This window comes from Aethalodelphis obliquidens, unplaced genomic scaffold (assembly GCF_003676395.1).
Source record: "Aethalodelphis obliquidens isolate GAN/ISIS:26980383/991018 unplaced genomic scaffold, ASM367639v1 scaffold5, whole genome shotgun sequence".
NCBI classification, from domain to species: domain Eukaryota; kingdom Metazoa; phylum Chordata; class Mammalia; order Artiodactyla; family Delphinidae; genus Aethalodelphis; species Aethalodelphis obliquidens.
The window spans coordinates 33,112,862-33,131,451 of NW_020837949.1; the positions used below are offsets into that span (position 1 = coordinate 33,112,862).

The 18,590-nt window shown below is 38.4% G+C and overlaps 1 protein-coding gene across 2 annotated transcripts in view; it reads right to left on the reverse strand.

Annotated features, from left to right (window-relative positions):
* Positions 1-7,349: 7,349 nt before the first annotated feature.
* Positions 7,350-18,590, reverse strand: part of TES (testin LIM domain protein) — a 47,624-nt gene continuing 36,383 nt past the window's right edge. For both annotated transcript variants that reach the window (XM_027102128.1, XM_027102129.1), the window contains exons 3-7: positions 17,518-17,770; positions 16,012-16,347; positions 14,825-15,040; positions 14,248-14,406; positions 7,350-8,607 (exon numbers count right to left, since the gene is read on the reverse strand). In XM_027102128.1, the coding sequence (XP_026957929.1) occupies positions 8,419-8,607; positions 14,248-14,406; positions 14,825-15,040; positions 16,012-16,347; positions 17,518-17,770 (1,153 nt within the window). In that variant the 3' untranslated portion in view covers positions 7,350-8,418. The remainder of the gene's footprint in view (positions 8,608-14,247; positions 14,407-14,824; positions 15,041-16,011; positions 16,348-17,517; positions 17,771-18,590) is intronic.

Here is an 18,590-nt window from a genome sequence, read left to right on the forward strand (position 1 = left end):
TCCTAACCCATGGAATGTACTGTCTTGAAATACTGATCACCAGGTTTTCTGAATCCAGATTATTATAACTGTTTCTGATGTTTATAAACTCTGCAGATGGAGTTTATGGATTTACATTTATTGACTGTATGTCTGCAGAAATCCTTAAGCAAAGGGAGAGGAAAGGTAGATAAAAGGATGAAAGTTAATATCCCAAGTAATACATTTATATAAGTAACATTTTGTAGTATCTGGAGCAAATTTACATGTTTTGTAGAAATGCTTCTTTATGTATAATGTTATGTATTATGTATAATAATGCAGAAAGGAGAATTCTTGCAAAACATGCATATAATAATTCTGTTCAATATCATGGCTGCATAGCAAATTACCCCAAAATTTTGTGACATCAAACAGCAGTTCATTATGCTCATGGGTTCTATGGTTCCAGAATTTGGTCAAGACACATGGGTTTAACTTTTCTCTGCTGATGTCAGGGTTTCAGCTGGAAGACTCGAGCTGGGGACTGGAATTATTTGAAGAATCATTCACTCATGTTTCTGGTAGTTGATGTTGGCATTGGGCTGGGAGCCTTAGTTCCTCTCCACATGGGCCTCTCCACATGGACTGGGTGGGCTATTTTTGGTTTCCTCACACTATGGTGACTAGACATAACCCTTGAGAGCCTGGAGAGGTCATATCACTTGTTATTACCTAGCCTAGGAAGGGATGCATGCCACATTTTCTTCATCTAGGTAGTCACAAGGTCCTGCTCAGGTTCAAGGGGAGGGAGGCTAGACTCCAGATGGTGAGTGGCAAGGTTCTGGAAGAGCATATGGGACCAGAATTATTACCACAGCTATTTTTCAAAATGCAGTCTGCCACATAGGGATTGATATTCTCATTTTATAGAGGAGAAACTGAGACAAAGTTTAAGTGGTTGTTCAGAACTTGCAATGCCTATTGTGGAAGTACCAAAACTGTTTGTATAATTTTTATTTTTTCAAGAGAAAATATACTAAACTTGTCATAATTTTACCCTGGAAAAAATAGAGTAACATGGAAATCATTTCAAAAGTATCTTTGACATATAGTCATATTTCATAAGGAAACTCGGGCTCCTTTTTGAAAGTTAATATGAGATGCTAATGTAACTTTTATCCATTGACTTCTTTTTTTTTTTTTTTTTGTGGTACGCGGGCGTCTCACTGTTGTGGCCTCTCCTGTTGCAGAGCACAGGACGTGCAGGCTCAGTGGCCATGGCTCACGGGCCCAGCTCTGCGGCATGTGGGATCTTCCCGGACCAGGGCATGAACCCATGTTGCCTGCATCAGCAGGCGGACTCTCAACCACTGTGCCACCAGGGAAGCCCCTCCATTGACTTCTTTATCTACATCTGCAGCCACAGGTTTTTCTTGAGCATCAGATTTCAGGTTCTAAACTGTACCCTTCCACCTGCCTCAAGTTCAACATGTTCCAAAGCTAGCCCATCATTTTTTTCTCAACCTAGCTCCTCCACAAGTGGATTTCCCATCTCTATGGTTGTTACCATCATCCTTCCAGTTGGCAGGGCTGGGGCTTCGGAGCTGTCCTTGACTCCTCCCTGTCCTTCTATCCCACTGTGATAGGTCTTTTAGACTCTGTATTTGCAGTGTTTCTTCTATTTATCCATCCACTCACCTAAGAAAACAGTGAAAATAACTTCTGCTATCAGAGAAAACATTTCAATATCACAGTCACTCTGGGATCATTTCCATTGTCTTCTCTTGGGGACAGGTCTTCATTATTTTATTTTATTTTTAAAGATTTAATTTTATTTATTTTGGGCTGCATTGTGTCTTCGTTGCTGCACGGGGGCTTTCTCTAGTTGCGGTGAGCGGGGGCTACTCTTTATTGCAGTGCACGGGCTTCTCACTGCGGTGGCTTCTCTTGTGGAGCATAGGCTCTAGGCACACGGGCTTCAGTAGTTGTGGCACACGGGCTCAGTAGTTGTGGTGTGCGGGCTCTAGAGCATAGGCTCAGTTGTTGTGGCTCATGGGCTTTGTTGCTCTGTGCCATGTGGGATCTTCCCAGACCGGGGCATGAACCCATGTCCCCTGCATTGGCAGGCGGATTCTTAACCACTGCGCCATCAGGGAAGTCCCCTTCATTACTTTAATTTCTGTTTACTTATCTATCTCTTCCATGAGACTATGGAGAATTGAGAGCAGAAGTCTTGCCTTCTTCACCCCCAGTTCCCCAGCATCCCAATATAACACATGACCTAGTCAAGGGATGTTTGTAAAATGAGTAAAAAGTCTGCTTTATTTATCTGTATTAGTTAGGAAAGGTTAACTCCTATGACAAACAAACCTAATCTCAGTGGCTTAAAACAGTAAAAGCTTGTTTCTTGCTCACATATGTTCCAGTATGCATGTCCAAGGGCCTTCTTTATTTCTTGGCTCCACCATCTTCTAGGGGATCTTGAGTTTTAATGGCCAAGCCTAGAAGGGGACTGCTTTACTTTTGTTCATGTTCTATTGGACAAAACTGCATACTAAAGCTTGTGAGCCACTGAGTTAGAATGAGGGTGAGAGGGTGAGACTATCAACAGGAGGGCTTGAAAGGAACTTACAATATCCCTGATGAGAAACAATGAGGTTATCCACTAAAGTGTTGGTTATGGTCTTGGAGAGACAGGCACAGACAGACTGAAATGTGTTTCAGATGGCCAGATAAGTCAGCATGGTAGGGGCACCAAGGAACAAGTTATAGGTTGAGAGAGAGAGAGAAATCAAGAGAGTGTGAGGGAGCTTGACAGGGGAAGTAACAATGTCCTGCAGCTTGAAAATGGATTGGGTAGAGTGAGCTGGTGGGGGGAGCAAGCCAAGCAAAATCTAGTAATGTCACCCCAAGGACTTCACAGTGTCTCTTCCTCTGACTCCATGTCATCTCTCGCCACGTAAGTGGCATCCTGCCTAAGAAAGGTGCCCCCAAATGATGCCCCTGGCTCATCTCACAGGCCAACAGAAACCCCAAGCTTCAGAACTAAACAGCTGCCTGGGCATCCCATACCTTCCAGCTAAAGACTCTGAACTCTAAACCATCATTCACCTTAGTGGTTTTTGTCATTCGCCTACTCAACGGCCATTTCTTCTCTTCCTCTATCAGAACATTAATTTTCTTCTGGGTGGCCATATGCCCAGCTCTCAGGGTATGAATTATGATTGGATAACTCAACCATAGCTACTATTTTCCTTTTCTTCAGATGGGGACAAGCATGTGAACTAGTTTTAGCCAATGAAATGGAAAAGTTATGTAGGTCTGCTGGTGCCTCCTGGGAAAGATTTATCTCCTTGTTAAGAAAGTAAAACCTTTTGCCGTTGCTCTGCTTTGTATCTTGGATGCTGTTATGTGAGGGAGTGGTGCTTGAATGAAAGGACAAACCTGAGAATGGAATGCAACACATAGAGGATAGCAGAGCACAGAGATTAAAAAGAGCTTGTTCTGAGCCAAATTTGGGCTAGCCTATGTCTTTAAGCTACTCTTAACTGTGTTACTTACAACCAAAAGCATTCCTAATTGATTACTTATCCTCCTCTAGCAAACTAACCTTGGTATGCCCCTCAGTCCTGTTTGCCCCAGGTATCTAGATTTTTTTTGGCCTCGTTTGGAAACCTGATATCCATTCTACTTTGCAAATCCCCTAATTTGGCTCTATCCCTTCCTATACTCCCTAAATTTACCTCTATGCTCAACTTCTGTGAACTGCAAACTCCCTTGTACTCTCAACAGCTTCATCTTGCTCCAACTGACTCCTGGTTTTCCTTCCAGACCTTTCAAGTAGAGGCCAGTTACTTTTTCTCCCATATGGGCATTCCACAATGCCGGTGGGGTAGGTATCTTCCTCATTCTCCATTGTTATTTCTACTAATTCCTTTTTGTTTCCTCACAATCACAGCTCTTTGAAGCATATCTAGTATGTGGCCACAGACTTTACCACCCATTTCTACCCTTAGATGCCATCTTCTATCAAATTCCAGGACACTCCTTCATGGGTTTTTTGTTTTTTGTTTTAAATGACTTTAGCCTCTGGCTCACTCTTCTCTCCACTGATTTCCCTGTTTTTATTCTTGGTGACTTCAATATATTCATAGATGTCCAACCCACACTTGGGCCTATTATTTCCTAGACTCCTCAAATCCAACAATCTTGTCCTCTGTCCTACTCAGTGTAACTGTGAGGAGGAGAGGATCAGTGGGACTTAGCCAGAAGGTCTCTAGACTCCTGACCCCAGCCCGCCTTTGAACTATACCATGTTGCCTTCACAGTTAGTCACTACTTATGGGGACATCAACTCGAATGTCTCTGCATTCAATAATGGCTGGCTCTAGTAAAGGTACCCCAGGGTATAGGTTGTTTTTGCTATTTGTCTGAAGGTTGAGATATCCTGGGGGGAAGTATTGAAGAAAAATCAATAGCATCCTTCAAAAATGTCAGCATAAAATGCCATTGAAAACAATATAAAAGGTTAATGATACCTTGCTTTGAGGGTTTCAAAATACATTATCAGATTAAATAGAAGCTACAATGACATGTTGTCCCCGTGAAGACAAAATAATTAGCTAAAGCTATTTAAACATGTAGTAAATATATGAAAAAAAATCTATTAATCAAGCCAGAATGTGCTTCAGGTTGTTTGATCAAAACACACCCATGTACCCCTTTCATATATGTGAATATTCAGTACAGTCGTCAGAGTTGTCATTGAACACTTCAATCGGGAGACGTCAGGGAGGGGCAGGGCATATCTAGTAAGAATTTGTGGTAAAGTGCTATTTTATGGAGACATTGATGGAGTCATAAGTTTTCCAAGGAATTAAGTGAATAGCCAGAAGACAAGTTCAGATATGCCAGGGCATCTTGAGACAGAGGCTTAATGCTGATCTTGGGCTGTGGTGTCTCTTTGGTAACCATGGTGAAGCTGGATGAGCTTAAACACTGCATGTTGAAAATTCCTTAAGAATGAGTCAATAATGAATTTCTTGCCTTTGGTGAAATTGGGCTGAAATACTTCAAAGTCAGATTTGGAAACCTGTGCTTGAAGACTTCAGAGTCACAGAAGTTTCAGATAGAGTTCATTAAAGGAAAAACAACCCTCATCCCCTCATTTCCAAAAAAATTAAAAAAAAATTAAAAAAGATACCATAGCAAAAAGTATGATGACTAGAGTCTCTTTGAGTAACTTGTATTTCTTAAAGGGATTGGATAACCAAATCCACTGATTTCTCAAAATTACAACTGTATTCAAAGGTTAAGAGCAAAATCCTTCTGCTTAGAGATGAATAGGCTATGTGCAGATTCTGTGAATGAGTTCATGATTAGTCATTCTAACATGTCTGATTCTTCCAATAAGGATGATAAATGTATTACTTCAATATACTTTAGCAACTGATGTGTCAAAATCTTCTTTTGAACTTCCTGGGTCTCAGGAAAGAAATATCTCCCTTCTCTTTCCTCATCCAACATTGTTATTCTGAAGTACCCACGGCTGAACAGGGGAATAAGAGAATCAGAAGTCATCATTATACCTTTTAATATCCAAGATGTTGGCTTCTGCAGAAGGGAAAAAGGCATTTCTTTTCTTACTGTCTGTGGTGCCTTTATCGTGGTTCATATTCTGGTATTCTTTTCCTCCCTGTCTAGTCCCTTTCAGGGTAAGGGTCTCTCAACTGCTAACTACATAGACATGTTAGTCAAATGCCTACTATATTGAGTACAAAAAATGGATAAGCTATATGTATCTGAAAAATAGAACGTAAATGAGATCTGGATGATAGAAATTTCTATTTATTGACCCCATAAGAAATAAGTAGACCAAAACTTTATTCTCCATTATCTATTTTTGAAGAAAAAAATGCACACATTCAGATAGAAATATTTATTACTTTCCTATCTTTTCCCCATTGCAAAGGAAGGATTTAACTCTGGCGCCAGTACCAAGTAAGCCATTATTTAGAATTGAGGTCAATGCAGAATATAAAATGATGGTGGAAAGTGAGGCGGTGAACATATCCTAAGGGCTAGAGGAAAAATAAAAATTATAGAATCTAGTAACCATCTTCCACTCTTGTTAAGTGCTTATAGGACAAAGTATTTGAAAGACCTCTTTAAAAAAAACTGATTAACAATTAAAAATGGTGCACATTCTCTTGCATTACATTTCATTACAGTTCATTCTGTTGTATTAGAAAGCCAAACTAAAACTTAGGGTAATGAGTCAAAACAAGTGGTTCTGTATTTCTCAGGCAAAGTAGTTTATTCTTTTAGGAAATGCCTAATATACACGCAATCAGTGTCTCAGGTAGTAAGTGATGGATTTAGCCAAATTTCTTGAGCCTCTACATCTCCAAAACAGCCTGATTCAATCTCAGCCGCAGGAGAGTGCAGGCTGTGCAGGCAGACATGTGGAGTAGGCCTGTTAGCATGCAAAGAAATTTTTTCAATTTATTCCCACTTAGCCATGTGTGGGAAAATTAAGTTGTTCAACTTCATGGAAAAGATGGAAATATATCTGTTGCCATTTGAGATAAGGGTAAAAGAGAGAAAGCATAAAGTGATATTTATAGACAATGATGGATATCTGTGATATCTGTGATTGTATGCAGGATGAGAGTACTTCTTAGATAAGGTGATGTGTTCAAGACACTCTTTTCATGGCTGGGGAAGGCACAGTGCAGAGGGAATAAGTGCAGATATCTGTATGTTAGTGAGTGCGGGGTAGGGTGGGCCGGGGGAGCTGGCTGTGGAATTTAGGAGAAGCGCTATTAGCCAAACAGACATGAGCTGAAAAAAATAAAAATCAAATTATTCTGGGTATGTGTCAGAGAAAAGTGCTACTCCTGCTGACAAATGCTTCAGACTAAGAAGAAAAGAAATCTCATGACCTGCTAATATTAGGAAGAATGAAGTTAAAACTATTCCACATTTGCTTCCCTTTTCACAATAGGCTGCCATGAAAAAATTCTTAGAAAACCAAACAGAGTTGCAATTTGAGTATAAGAGTAATACTTGTTAGACTTACCTCAAGAAAATACAGCTTTCCCAAACTTCAATTAAAATGACATTTTTTTTCCTGAAAGAAAAAACTCGTGCATGACTTGAAAACCAACAATTTAAATGCTTTCATTTATTATAAAGTTTCATAAAATTTATCCCTTCACCATAATGAAAAGCCTAGTTTCTGTCCTGTTTTGTCAGAAGTAGCCTTTATGTGGGGGGTTATTTTTTTATGCTTGGAAACACCGCCCCCTGCTGTAACAAATGCTTAATTGCAGAAGGATTTTTTTGCTCTGAAATGAAAAGGATACGAAGAATAAAGATACAAGTACTAAAGTGAAAGAGACTTTATTTTGAATAATAATATACATATCATTCATTCCATTTAATTTTCATAGTGCATAGCTATGTATGGAAGTAGATAAGGCAGAATTAACATTAGAAATATCTAAGGATGGAAGTATACAGGCAAAGAAGGCATTTGATATATACCCATGAAAAGGCATCATAGGACAGTATCCATTAGAAAAGAAAGAAAACCATGCAAAAAGTCTATCCAAACCACAGCAGGCAAGTGCAAACAATACAAGTTATAGTTTCTTGGATACAAAAAGTATGCATGTTCTTTGGATTGAAAGCATAATATAAAGGAGTGGCTTGGCTTTTACGTCCAAGCCAAAAATCATCTATAGAATTAAAAAGTGTGGATGCCACATGTGACAATAAAATATTCAAGGCCACAGATGGAGGTCATCAGCTTACAAAGAGAATACTGAAAGGCAGAGCAAATAAAAAAATAGAGATATGCGATAAAGCCACCTCTGCCTAAGTTAGGAAATAGCAAATGCATAGGCATTAAAATGATAACGGCTCTTCATACTATGCTGCATTTCTATTTTCTCTGTCAAAAGAATTCATTGTGTATCGCTACAAAATTCAGTGAATATGATGAGGCAATAAACGTAGAACCTTGGCATTAGGGCAAGTTTAATTTCCTTTTCATTTTATACAAGAAGTGAAAAAGAATATAGAACATGAAATGCTCATCTTTCCATTCAAATACTAACTTTTAAATGTTTCATATATACTGTGTTTGGCACAAAGGGGGCAGGAATATGAAGAATGATTAAACCCAAGCTTCCAACTCAAAAGATTTTACATCTGGAAAGCCAAGAAAAGGTAAAACTCTTTACCATTTTTAAAATCAAATGCTTAAAGCAGATTTTAAAAATTGATATGAAAAATTTGATAAGGAAAAACATCAAAGAAAGATACGGAACAAAACCTCCTGGTTTCCTTTATAGTTTCTTTTTTTCCTTTTGTTTTTCTAAATTGCATTTTACAGTAGAAATGCAGACCACTCTGGTTAGCTATGGCTCAATATTGCTTGGTACCCTCCTCTTAAGACATCATCTTCTTACACTCCACTGAACAGAAAACCATCCCTTCTACTGGCATGAACTTCTGCCCAATGAGACACTTGCTGCAGCAGGAGCACAGAAAGCACTCTGTGGACGCGTGCCAGCTGAAGTTGTTATAGGTCACCCTCTGCACTTCGGGATCAATGGCATTGTGGCATCCTTGACATACCTGTTAAGTCAATTATACAAAGAAAAGAAGAAGATGAGAGATCCAACTGTGATGGTAACATTTTCATGTTAGAACAAACTCAGCGCATTGCTTCAGATGGCAGATTAAACTGAGAATGACAACCTCAGAGATATACAACTGAGAATGACCTTCTTCTCGTTCACCTTCATAGCCAACAATTGTTAATGGGGGTCTATATGTGGAACACTGTGAGAAATAACAGTTGAAGTCCAAACAGGACTCAGTGCTTGTAAGATATCCCCACGGCAAAAAGTCTTGACAGCAAGTTCCAAAGCAGTGTGTTTGGTTCTAGTGTATTCTATTAGATTGTACATTAGCAATTATAAAAAAAAGTTTTATGATTTTTCCTATACTACCAAATGCTGACAAGGATGTGGAACAATAAGAACTCTCATTCATTGCTGGTGGAAATGCAAAATGGTTCAGCTAATTTGGATGACAGTTTGGCAGTTTCTTAAAATTAAACTTACTCTTATCATACAATCCAACAATCATGCTCCTTGGTATTTACCCAAATGAGTTGAAAACTTATGTCCACACGAAAACCTGCACCTGGATGCTTTATTTGTAATTGCCACAACTTGGAAGATGTCCATCAGTGGGTAAATGGATAAATAAACTATGGTACATTCATACGATTCAGAGCTAAAAAGAAATGAACTGTCAAGCCTTGGAGGAACCTTAAATGCACATTACTAAGTTAAAGAAGCCAATCTGGGAAGGCTACACATACTGTATGATTCCAACTATATGACACTCTAGCAAAGGCAAAACTATGGAGAAAATAAAAAGATCAGTGGTTGCCAGGGGTAGGGAGTAGGGGACAGGGAGGTAGGATAGATGAACAGGCAAAGCACAGAGGGCTTATAGGCCAGTGAAAATATTCTGTATGATACTGCAATGATGGATATATGTCATTTGTCCATTCTATACATTTGTCCAAACCCATGGAATACACATCAACAGTGAACCCTAAGGTAAACTGTGGACTTTGGGTGATTATGATTCATGTCCATGTAGATTCACCCCTGTTAAAAAACGTACCACTCTGGTGAGTGATGTGGATAATGCTCAAGGCAATGCATGTGAGGGGAGTAGGGGGGATATGGGAAATCTCTGTATCTCCTTCACAATTCTGTTGTAAACCTAACACTGCTCTAAAAAATAGGCTTAAAAAAAAGAGATTTTTCGTCACTCACTAAAGCTTTGAAGTGGTAATTTTACCAGTCTTACCTATGACACATGAGATTATTAACACCACTAATTTCTAGACAGTAGTAAATGAAAATCATGTTCAAAGTAATTAAGGACTCAGTCAAAAAATACTGACAGTGTTTGAGAATAATTAGTTTGCACTAAAAATATAACTTGTAGTTAACTGGCTTCTGTCATGTCATAATTTATGTATAATCTAATATCATGGAACATTAACACTTACATTCCATATACCATTCAGTGTACATGTATGTTATGAACAAATAAACATATGACATAAACACATCCACACCCACAAACACACATAATTTTCTTCTTTAGTTGGACATGTATAGAAAGAAAATGAATGAATAACTGGCAATATTACAGCAGAAAACAAAACTACCCAGTTGAGAGCTCCAAAACACTAGATAGTTCATATGCCTTCTTGTTTATATATATTATAAATCAATGTGTCTAAAGTTTTTGTTTTAAATATTTTATAACAAATGAAGAAACCAACAAGATTGTCCAGCATTACATCAAAGTGACTAATCTTCCACACCCTTGGTCTCTTAATGTGATTGTCAGGAATTCCTGAGAGATGAGGGTGGGTGGGTTGAGGAAGGTCATTTAGCCTAAGCCTTCTTACTTGAAAAGACCTGAAAGTGTGGCTGCCACTCAGTGGGTGAACTGGCTTAGGGTGTGAAGTGAGGCCTTGTTATAAATATTCACTTCAGACCTGCAATATACTTTCCATATTTTTTAGAACTACAAGGCTTCTAATTACAGAGATTGTAGCTCCTTAATTCACAGGTTATGTCAACCCAATCTTCCCTGAGAAGCAAGGGAGATACTCTCTTTGCATTATTGATCCACTATTCCTGAATACAACAAAAATGAGTGTTTTGATTACAAACATACTCCTAATTTGTAGCTGCACCATGCAAGCAATTGCTTTTGTGTATATTCATTTTTTATAGCTTTGTAATTCATTTAGAATGTTGCCCTTTGTTGTTTTCTATATTTCATATTATTTTTTCAATATTTTAAAACTTGTTTGTGTACAATAGAAGCATTTCACACTCAAGTTTTTATTCCCTTGATTTTAGACCATGATCTACCTTCTTTATCTCAGCCCTCTCATGTTTGTAGATCTTTTTATAATTTTTCAAAACTCACATTTTCATTTGCAATTTAAAAAAAGTGATAACTACTGTTCAACTGCACGTAAAATTAAGGAAATTGTTTTGGTAAAAAAAAAATAATTAGCACGCTGAATGGTATAGGAATTTAGGGTTTGTTGTGGGCTTCATGAAATTTAGTTTTATTAATAATTTGATTGCCATTCATCCCAAAGTCTGACATGATCCCAGGTAAAAACTACCAATCCCTCATTCTTCATAGATCTGAAAGCTGCCCAGGTCCCAACCAAATGTCTGGAGACTCCAGGACCAGTCAGGGAGATGATGTACTTCACCACTTTCTGCTTGGCATTAGATTTTTCCTGGATTCTTTTTTTTTTTTTTTTTGCGGTACGTGGGCCTCTTAACTGTTGTGCCCTCTCCCGTTGCGGAGCACAGGCTCCGGACGCGCAGGCTCAGTGGCCATGGCTCACGGGCCTAGCCTCTCCGCGGCATGTGGTATCTTCCCGGACCGGGGCACGAACCCGTGTCCCCTGCATCGGCAGGCGGACTCTCAACCAGTGCGCCACCAGGGAAGCCCTTTCCTGGATTCTTAATTAAACCGCTAATAATTCAATAAGTTCTTATTTCCTTCAATCCCTCCTACTTTTTATTTATTTGTATACACAATATAAAATTGATAATGACACTTGTTGTAATGTGCTCTCTAGCAGGAGGATCCTATGAAATCTCAGAGATGTGAATTCTGGGGGTGGCCATTTGAGACTAGAATTCCAGAGACTATGAAGAGACAAACTAAGTTATTTCTCATTTTCCTCCTTCCACGTTAATTTTTTCCTCAGAAAAGCCCTGTTTTGAATTGGGTTCTTGGCTTCAGGTCTAAAAATAATTTGTATTCTCACTCCTTTTTTTTTTCTTTTTAAGATTAAAAGATCTAAGCAGATCAATTCCCTAAACTAGATAATCTTCCAATTTTTATATCATTTAGCATGTTGCATGGGTACCTCTCTTTGCTATCAGCTAAGGTTTATTCAGGTGATGGATAGATATGTTCATTTTAATATTAAGCAAATGGCAATAGTGTATCTTACTGAGAAAGTAAACCTTCTAAAAGAAATCATGCCATATTATAAAGCTAAATAATTTAGAGATTCTCATTCTCTTTTTAATCATATCTGTGGTTATTCCTCTCCAATGATTATTGCAATGCAATGGAAAGAAGCTTGTAACAATAAAGGAGCTTCATCTGTTTACAGCTTTGTTCTATAAATATCTGAGTACCTACTGTGTTGTTCTAGTGTTGGAAATAGAACAGAAAAAAAGCAGACAAAATCCCTGCCCTCATGGAGTTTACATTCTATTCCTTGAAACCAAGGTAACATACCCCTGTAATGTGTAAAATGCACATTATGATAATCTTCTTCTGTAGAGAAATTGTTGCAACAACATTTAGAGAAGCGTTTTTTTTTTAGCTAAATGACGTATCAGGCCATATGATGATTCAACATCTTATCCCCAGGTATAAGGAAGGTCCATGTTGACCCCCAAAGCAAATGAGAAATGTTAAAACACAAGTCAGTCACTCAAACATTTCCTAAGTACAAACACTGAGGGTGTGAAAATAAAGAGGCAAGCTCTATCCTCCAGCTGTTTACAGTCTGGTGGAAGAGACAGATGAACGATATTAACAATTACACACACGTGGGCAAGCATACACAGAGTCCTGTGGGAAGAGAGGCATCCAGCCTAGCCAGAGAGAAAGGGGTGGAGCTTGGGGTAGGGAATCAGGAAAGGTGTTCTGAAAAAAAGTTAAGCCTAAACTGAGTCTGGAGGAATGTGCAGGCACAGTCAAGTAAAACAGGGAGGGAATTCCCTGGCGGTCTAGTGATTAGGACCCAGCGCTTTCACTGCCGCCGGGGGTCTGGGTTTGATTCCTGGTTGGGGAACTAAGATCCGACAAGCTGTGTGGCGTGGCCAAAAAAAAAAATTATAAATAAATAAGTTAAAAAAACAACAGGGACTAGGAGGACATATCAGACAAAGGAATTAGTGTGAGCAGAAGACAAAGCACAGCGTATAAACTATGAAATGCAGGTAACTTGGGAAATGTATGATTTGGGTTAGATAACTAGTAGAAATGGCTGGACAGATAAGAAGGGGCTGGATCTATTAAGCAGAGGCTTAATGATCAGATTTTCATTTTAGAAAGATTATCTTCCATCTTTATGGAAGGTGGCTTTGAACAAGAAGAATGGAAGTAGGGAGGCCAAATTTGAGGTCACTACAATAATCCAAACAACAAAAAAATAAAGATCTGAAGTAGAGTAGTTGTAATTGTGAGAATTTGAGATATATCGATGAGGCAGAGTTGATAGAAGATGATAGCTGATAGATTATATCTGGGGGCAGTGGGTAAAGGTTGAAAACTGGCACTGACACCAAAACTTCTTATCGTATTTTCATTGTATCATACTCCGAGAACTATACATAATAAATATGTCATTTTATTCCTTAGCTAGGAGTCTCCTCTACTTGATAGCTCAGGGAGATCTTTAACTAGTACTTATTTATCTGCATATAAAGTAAACATCTATCCTTTTAATACCCCCTGGGTTATAAGCTTTACCACATATGGCCAACTCTTTCTTTATCTACTCTTTATTTAATTTATCTATCTCTGGGCAATCATTGAACAGAAGCTCTGTGTAAGCAGGGTGTATGTGTGTGTGTATATATATATATATATATATATATATATGTACTTTCACATTAAATATTTGAATGTTTGGCTCATGCAAATAAATATAAATATGCAAGTCAAATTTTGTTATATATATAAATTCAATGAGAGTTTAAGAAATAGGCAGGCACTGTACAATCTACAGGTAGCAAAAACAAAGCCACAGTGGGTGATCTGGTAACAAGAACAGAAATATAAACATTAAAATAGAGCTAAAGCAATATGAAAAGCCCCTAAATACCTTAATTTAAGTGAAATCTGATCTGTATGATGAGAATCAATCAGTCTAACTCCCATTAAGGAACTTTTTTTTGGTGGGGATTTGATTATCAAGTAGCAGTTTATAGTGTAAACTGCACAGGTAGAATCTTGAGGTGGTTCATCCTAGTCAGTGCATGTATTGTTTTGAATTACCTGGATTTTAACACCCTATGGTAGGAATCACGTGTTTCCTACTTAAGAGTAGTGCTCTCTGTTTCTCCTTTGTAGGAGGCTTAAATAAGGCAGGTCAAGGCTACCACATCCCAAGATGTCTCTTACCACAGCGTGGTTCTTCACATAGCAGGGCTTGCACACGGGCTTGTCATTGACCATCACGTATATTTCCCCAGCTAGGATGTTGTCACAGTCAAAGCAGCAGAAGTGTTTCAGATGCCAGTTCTGGTTTTCTGCCTGGGTATACTCATTGCTGAATATTAGCTGGGAAGAGGATAAAAATAAAAGATCAATCATGTTTTTTCCTTTTTACTACAAATAACCAAGCTAGGTTCTTTAGACCAATAAGGGATTTAGATCCACAAGGAATATCAGTCAACTTTTTGGGGTGTGAAGTCTGAAAACAACCGAAAGCTTGAACTTGGGTGATTATTTAGTTTAGTTCAAATCAATCTTTTACGTTTCTGGACAGTATTTCATTAGGTAACTCAGTTAACATGGACACTCAGAATTACTGAAATTTAAAGTTTTTTTCATTCAACTTCTTTGGATATAAATAAAGCAACTAATGCTTGGTTAATTCATCTTACCATCTCGCTAAGGGTGGCCTGGTTACCATGGTGGAGAAACCATAGATGGGTGCAAAAAGGAGCCTGCATTTAGGTGGCCCCAGAGAACATACCTCATCACAGCCAGCACACCGGGGTTTCTCACTGTCACAGTAATGTCTGCCACAGTACAGCTTGCCATTCTTCCAGAAATAAATCATGTCGACCAGGAGTTCATGGCACGTACTGCAGACGAAACAAGCTGGGTGCCACAGTTTATCATAGCCGGCCCTTTCAGCATAGATGGCTGGGTCTCCTTCCTTCATACTCAGTTTGCAGCAGTAGCAGGACTGAAAGCGAAACCAGCCAAAACAATCTAGTCATCCTAAGACTGGCATTTCTCATCAACAGTTTTAGTAGGAATTCAGAGAAACCACTTTCAAGAGAAATAATTTCTACTGAAATCAGTAATTTGTCCATGTAGGCAATATGGTGTTAGTATTTGTGAAAAGGAATCTCTAGGCTTTCTCCAGCTTCTCCAAACCTAATTCTTGCACCCTATGTGTAACACAGCACTGTTTTCTGAATTAAAGCTGCTTATGGAAAAAGGCTAATAGTAATTTTCACTTCAATTTTAGTAGTTCTCTCAAAAATGACTACTTTAGAAATTATTGTACTTATTTTTTCTTTTTTTTAATACAGGACTAAGCCTTGTTGGTTGATGTGCTAACGGGATCTGTGAGAAACACATTACAGTAAGTTTAGTTCTTATTTTTTGTTCATCTGTGTCACAATTTGCTTCTACTTTCAAGGCATTAAAAAAAAGACTTCAATATCCCTCTCTAGAGAGACTTTTTAAAAGTATGATTGACCATATATCCACATAAATTTAAGTTTGAATTTTAGGCATGTTCTCACAAGCAAAACTGAATTAACCTAAGCATGTATTATTCTTATTTATGGGAAGAGATAGACAATTAACATCAAAATTATGTTTAGAAACAGACTCTAGATTGTATGTTGTATTCCAGCACGACACCAATGCTAACTGCTATGTATACATAAAACTCACAATTATCTTCGGCAACAGATAATCAGAAAACCTGGCTTTAGACCAAGGCTTCAAACATGGTAGATAATTCTCTAAAATAAGCCTAAACTGAATTATAATTCAATTTATTTCCCTCATCTACTCCCTTTTGGAAACAGAGTAACTGTATTCCTCCCCGTCGACCCCGCCCCCCCCACCAGCCATTCAAAGAAATGGAATGAACCTGTAAAATATACCAATTGGCCCAACATGGTGACTGTTATCACTTACATACTGAGTTCTTTTGTGTTCGGCTGATTTGTCCTCCATGGCCCCTACCGCTGTTGTGGTGCTTCTATCCCCTCCAGGAATGTACGTTTTATTGGGCCCTTGAGCGTTCATGTCACAGGGTAGTTTGACATCTCCTACTCCCAGAGCCTCGCTCTTATATTTCTTCACAAACTGCTCCATCTCCTTCACCTCTTTGGGAGACAACTCATGGCACTTTGAAGGGTCCTGGTCATGAGCAGGGAGTTGCTTTGCCAACTGCTTCTTCCGGTACTGTGCCCCCTCTGAGCCTGCCACTGGCTGCTTCTCTTTGGGCAGCATCTGCATGTACTGCCTGGCCTAGACCACAAGGAGACCGGTGTTAACTGGGAGATGCCTTGGCCATCATATAAATGATATTTTACAACACTCATTAGAATCAAAATACTGAAGAAAGAAGTCAGTTTTATCCATTACTAACAATTGATCTTCATAATATTAGTATCTTGAGATGTTAACACGTTAAAAATGGTACAATAAATAGATTGAGGTCAGTAAAAATGAACACATTTTTCTTCATGAAATTAAAGCTTTTCTCTTTTCCAGTTTCTTTTAATATTTACATGTGCTAAAATCACTTTGCTGTACACCTGAAACTAACACAACATTGTAAATCAACTATACTCCAATAAAAATTTTAAAAAACAAACCAAAAGGGCTTCCCTGGTGGCGCAGTGGTTGAGAGTCCGCCTGCCAATGCAGGGGACACGGGTTCGTGCCCCAGTCCGGGAGGATTCCGCATGCCGCGGAGCGGCTGGGCCCGTGAGCCATGGCCGCTGAGCCTGCGCGTCCGGAGCCTGTGCTCCGCAACGGGAGAGGCCACAACAGTGAGAGGCCCGCGTACCACAAAAAAAAAAACCAAAAAAACACAACTGTATAGTTGCAAGAGAATACAATTTTTTAGGCAGCATGTTTAGAATGGTCTAAGGATCATCAGTATTTTCATCACTATAAGAAAATGATATCACAAGATTCACTCTTATGATTTAACTAACCTTCTTAAAAGATTTCCAAATGTCTCCTCTAGTTGTTGTATTAGTGGAAGTACCTTGACACAAAATTGCATTTTTTTGCCTTACATAGTAAAAGAAATATAGTGTTGAACATCTTTTGAATTATAAAAAATGAAAGAAAATTCTATTCTTTAGATATTCTTAACTATCTTAAGAGAAATCTTCTCAAGAGTAACATAGAAGTTACTAGATTTATACAAAACATCTGTTTCTCATTTAATTATTGAAAATGTCAGACCATTTCTTTGAAAAAGTTAACACAGATTATCTAGGTAGTCAAAAATTCTATGAGGTATCTAATCTTACTTTCAAAAGACCAATAGGAGTTGTAAGTCAAAGTAATGGGGACCCCAGAAAAATAATAGACCTGAGGCCGATTAGGGTCACTAAAGGAATTGCCCTAAATAAGTAGCCCATGAACTTTAATACCGGGACTTCCCATCCCCTTATTATTTACCAATGCCTGATTCTGGACAGGAGGAGCCCATTCATAGGTAACTGTGTTGATGGAGACATTCTTCTTGGCAGCAACTGGATTGGTCAGTATCATAACATTGCGTTTATACATGGGAATTCCATCTGATTTTAGCTTTGCAATCAGGGTCGTATACTTGGTGTCTTCAAAAAGTTTCCCCACTTTTCGATCCTCTTCATTGCTCAAGAGGACATCATGCTCTTCTTGGCCACACTTGCAGTTACGACATATTTTTCTATAAATTTGGAGATAAGTAGGCAATGATTAATTAGATCTAATCAGTCATACATATATAGTTCAAAATATACTTTTACAAATATTCCACATAATGGTATGCAAAGTCAAGTCTTGGGGAGGGTGAGGAGATTACAAGTAGCCATCCATAAATTTAAACAAGGAAACATATAAATGCATCTTCGCTTTATAAGACTTTGAAAAAAGTTAGGTTTTGATTAAAAAGTGCATGCTCAAGGGGGCATGTCTGAGGATAACCCCATCTGGTATTCCTCATTCTCTCAACCAGATATATAAATAAAACAAAATCACCAAAAAACTATCAGAGTAAGCAGCTTCATATTTTACTGCATGATAACAGCCATTGCCCATGGGTTTTTGTTTTTGTTTTTGTCCCTAAGTGAGAGAGAAGGAGGTTGATATATCCTTTTCTGATCAAGGACGGTAATCCAAGATTTAGGTTTAGCTTTTATCATTTCCTTTCTGTCCCCTTTCCAATTTCCTTTCCTCTCTTTTCTCATGTTCTATTTCCTTTCTCCTTTCTCTTTCCTTCCCCCTTCTTTTATTTCTTCAAACACGTAGTGATCACCTATCATGCGCTCCCTTATGTATAAGAAGACAGATAAAGTCTCTGGCCTTCTTATAGTTGAAGGACACCGACTCCCTTCCCCAGACTGGTCTGGCATGTAATCTTTCATTCATGCAATGTATATGAGTGCCCATGTGCCAAGCAATGAACTTGATAGTAGGACATAATAGTGAAAAAATTAGGCCCAGTCTCTGACATTCTAGAACTTACCACCTGGTGGGGAGACAGATAT